Source organism: Diaphorina citri, unplaced genomic scaffold (assembly GCF_000475195.1).
Source record: "Diaphorina citri unplaced genomic scaffold, Diaci psyllid genome assembly version 1.1 scaffold5068, whole genome shotgun sequence".
NCBI lineage: Eukaryota > Metazoa > Arthropoda > Insecta > Hemiptera > Psyllidae > Diaphorina > Diaphorina citri.
In genome coordinates, this window is record NW_007382445.1 from 1 (window position 1) to 4467 (window position 4467).

The 4467-nt window shown below is 35.1% G+C and overlaps 1 protein-coding gene across 1 annotated transcript; it reads left to right on the forward strand.

Moving 5' to 3' along the window:
- Positions 1-212: 212 nt before the first annotated feature.
- On the forward strand, positions 213-4127 carry LOC103521359 (the record flags this gene model as incomplete). The annotated part of the gene is made up of 2 exons (XM_008486468.1): positions 213-1635; positions 3882-4127. Coding segments are annotated over 2 exons (1669 nt in total), but the record flags the coding sequence as incomplete, so codon positions are not given.
- Between the last annotated feature and the right edge of the window lie 340 nt (positions 4128-4467).

A 4467-nucleotide genomic window follows, 5' to 3' on the forward strand; every position in this document is an offset into this window, starting at 1 on the left:
ACCAATAAAACACCAAATCACAATGATTACAACGTCAAAATAATACACCAAAACATACAGTGTCTATCTAGCAAAGGTAAAGTTCCACTTCTGGAAAACTTTCTCAAAAAGGAAGAACCACAAATACTATGCCTCACAGAACACTGGCAACTACTGGACACAATAAATCATATAAAAATTAAAAGCTACAAACTTATCACTCACTTCTCAAGATCATCTAAAATACATGGAGGAACCGCAATTTATGTTAGTGAGAAAATTGAAGACAAGAATATAAAGGAAATAAAGAAGGGCCCGAAAAATCAAGAGCTGGACTTCGAATGGGCAGGGATTAGAATCACAGAAAACAAAGAAATAACTCAAATTTTCTCCATTTATAGATCACCAAATGGCAACTTTAGCAACTTTCTTGATCTCTTCAACAATCTACTAGAAAAAAACAAAGCAGATATAAACAAAACAGTTATAGGTGGAGACTTAAATGTTGACCACCTAACCAACAACGAAAAACATAAACAACTAAAAGACCTACTAGACAGCTATGAATTAAAAAATACAATCACCACAGCAACCAGAGAAAAAGCAGGGCTAGACTACTTCATAACAAATATAGAAAAAACTGAAGCAGGAGTACTGATCAATCATGCCTCCGACCACCACGCAACCTATCTAAAATGCAACACTAACACAATAAAACATAAAAAATCCAGAAAAAAACTCATCACATATAGAAACCTGAAAGATGAAAACAACCACATGAAAATGCAAGAACTACTCAACAACACAGAATGGGATACAATACTCAATACCTCAGAAAACATAAACACCAAATGCAACAAACTAATGGAACAAATTATGAATATATACAACACAGCATATCCTAAAACTCAAAAAAACATCACACCCCACGATAAGAGAAAAGAATGGGTAACACCTGAGATAATTGAGAAAGGGAATCGACTAAAAAAAATGCACTACAATCTTCAAATGAACAATACAGAAGATAAAAGAAAAGAATACAATGAACTCAAAAAAGTATACAGAAAGGACATAGCCAAACAAAAAGAAATCTACATTGAAAATAAAATCAACAAAAGAGACAATAAGCACAGAAATAAAGCAATGTGGGACTGTTTCAATGAAATAACTGGGAAAACGAAATACAAAGAAGACATTGAAATACATATAAACAACCATACCATTAAAGACAACAAAGAATTAGCAGAAATATTCAATGACTTCTTCATAGATAGTGTCGAAGAAAAAATCAAAAACATCTCAAACAAACAAATAGCACAAGTCAACACAAATGAAGAAATACAAAATATGACAAACAACACAGAAATGACACTAGAATCAACAACACCTGCAGAAATCAGAAAAATAATCAATAAAATAACACCAAACCAAGGCACAACAACTTGGGACATACCAACAAGCATACTAAAACAACACAGCATAACCATATCAAACATACTGTCAAACATAACAAACCAATCCTTCACACAAGGAATATACCCAAACATTCTGAACCAATTTGAAATCACACCAAAACACAAATACAACAACAAATATGATATCAACAACTATAGGCCCCTCTATAAAACATCCAACATCGGCAAAATCCTTCAAAAAGCGTACACAGACAGACTCGATGAATACCTAATGCAGAATAACATAATATGCCACCAACAACACGGATTCAGGAAAAAACACTCAACCACAACAGCCTGTTACCAACTCATAACACACATAATCTCTGAAATGGATAAAAAGAACTAGTTATGACGATATTTTTTGACCTCAGCGCAGCTTTTGACGTGGTTGACAATGATAGACTAGTAAAAAAACTGGAAAAATATGGAATCAATAATCTCCCTCTAACCAATGGCTCAAATCATTCCTAGAGAAACAGAAAAGTAAAAACAAAAATAAACGAACATCTTTCCATTGAAAAACCAAACACAAAATGGAGTTAGTCAAGGGACAAACATAGGGCCCGACACTCTTACACAACACGGACATAGTAAAACGCAATAACAGAAGGGGAATAGTAATGTACGCAGACGACACAAGCATAACAATATCAGCAAAAACCCAAAGTGAACTGAAAGAAAAGGCCGAAAAAACAATTAAAGAATACATGGACTGGTGTATAACCTAAACAAAATGATACCAAATCTCAGCAAAACAAACTATATAATATATACCATAAGAAAAGAAAACATAGAAGATATCAACATAACACACAACCAAACGATAGAAAGAAAATACACTGTAAAATACCTAGGCATAGAAATAGATCACAAATTAAACTGGAATGAACAAATTGAAAAAATATGCAAAAAACTCAACCAACTATGCTACATAATAAACTATCTGAAGAAAACATTTAACCATAAATCATTACTAACATATATTACTATGCATTGGCGAAAGTTATCTTCGATACGGAATAATACTTTGGGAAAACACAACAGAACACAAAAGAATATTCATCATACAAAAAAGAATCATCAGAAGATATATAACATACAACCCAGAACATCATGCAAAGACATATTCCCAAAAAAACAAGATACTCACATACTACGCCCTATACTACATAGAAGTCACCACAACCATACATAGCCAAAAAGAATCCATCATTCATAACAACGAAACACACAATCATAACACCAGGCAGGCACACATCACATCAGACAAACAAAAACAAAAGACAACATATGGCCAAAAAATCACCAAAATATCAAGGAATAAAAATACTATAACGACTTTACCCGAAGACCTCAAAAACACTAGAAATTAAACATCTAAAAACAAAGTTTAAAAGAAAAACTACAAAACATTAGGCACCAATATAGCTTCGCGGAGCTAGACGGGAATGTGGGACGGAGGAAGAATCGGAGCGGATGAGCAAAACCTCATAAACTTGATCTCACTCATGAATATCTTACTCTCCTTTTCGTACCATGCATAACTGCTCTTGATTCTCTCCTCACTACCACTACTATTCTCTCCCATTTTTTGGATGGACTCTCTCTTAGGGATGAGACTTTTCTTTTTCTTTTTTTTCCATTTTTTTCCTATTGCATTCTTCTGCTATCAATATGTACCTTTATATATTATATACCTTTCTTATATTTTTATAAACACAAATATGACTAGGGCCATGTAGCTGCTTTATCGTCCGCCTGATCTTACAATACCCTATATTAACAAAGAGCAACAGAAAAATTAACAATTACAATTCGAAAGTTGAATATTGAAGTAGAACTCAAAAGGTACATGAAAGATGACAGCATAATGCTACCTGTTGAAGCTGGAACATATCGCATGAGAGACTGCCATAGTAATGATAGTGACCAGTTGTTGATTACAGCGCTCGCTAGTAATCTATAATAGTGAACATCCCTACACTCACTTACGAGCTTCCGCTCGTTGTTGTGTCCAGTACATTACGCTTTATCTGAGTGCAGGGCAGGTCTCTCTGAGCTAGAATGAGTTCCGGATTGATGTGCGGTTGATACGTACACATGCCTAGTTTACCGTACTCTGTGTATAGAAGCTTCTCATAAATCCAGGCTGTTGTTTGCCATTATCGCGAATATACAGTGTTTATAAGTGTGTTCCTGAGTGAGATCAACTTCGAGAGAGAGAGAAATATAGAGGTGCGGCTTCATTGGTGTAAAATATCATAGTAATTAATTTTTGTCAGCTACGATTCTCTACGAGTTTGTTGTAAAAGAAGTTAATGATTAACTTTCCTGCACTCTCCTCTTGTAGCAGAGACTGTAAATGAAAACTTGACAATAATAGAAGACTTCATCGTTGAAGACCATCCAACAAGGTAAAGAATAGTTATTGCTTATTGTGGAGAGAATCACAACAGTAGTGCATGTTCTCAAAGTATCACAGGTTGCAATCACCCTGTAGGATCTACAGTGGACCCTGGCGCTACTTCCTGTGCCCAATGTGATGGAGATAGAAACGTGCTTCAGCAAACATCTCCTAAGCAGAGTCCCTCTCTAACTGTAGATCTAGAAGCTCATCAAGATATGCCACACACAACTACCACTGTCAAGCAACACCAACGACCAGGTCGTCAGAAAGATGCTTTATCATAACATCCGCGAGACCCCCTCACGCTGGATCTTTTTATTGCACCTCTAGGTCTAGGTATTGTACTGGTAGGGGTTCTCTCATTTCATGTCTTTCATATCTAGTTCTGATAAGTAAATAGCGTTTAGTTCGGGGCTAAAGCAAAATGACCTAACCTATAAACAAAACATTGTTAAATCCAATTATTAAGCATGTTCCATGACTCATTTTAGGTTACGGTTAAAAGTTTCAAGGTATTATCTGCCTGATCTGCTCAATAGTTGTGAGATATTACAGACATTAGGTCGAATCTTTCGAATTCTTTTCGCGAATCAACATGATTCATATGTTAAGATGACAGTCACT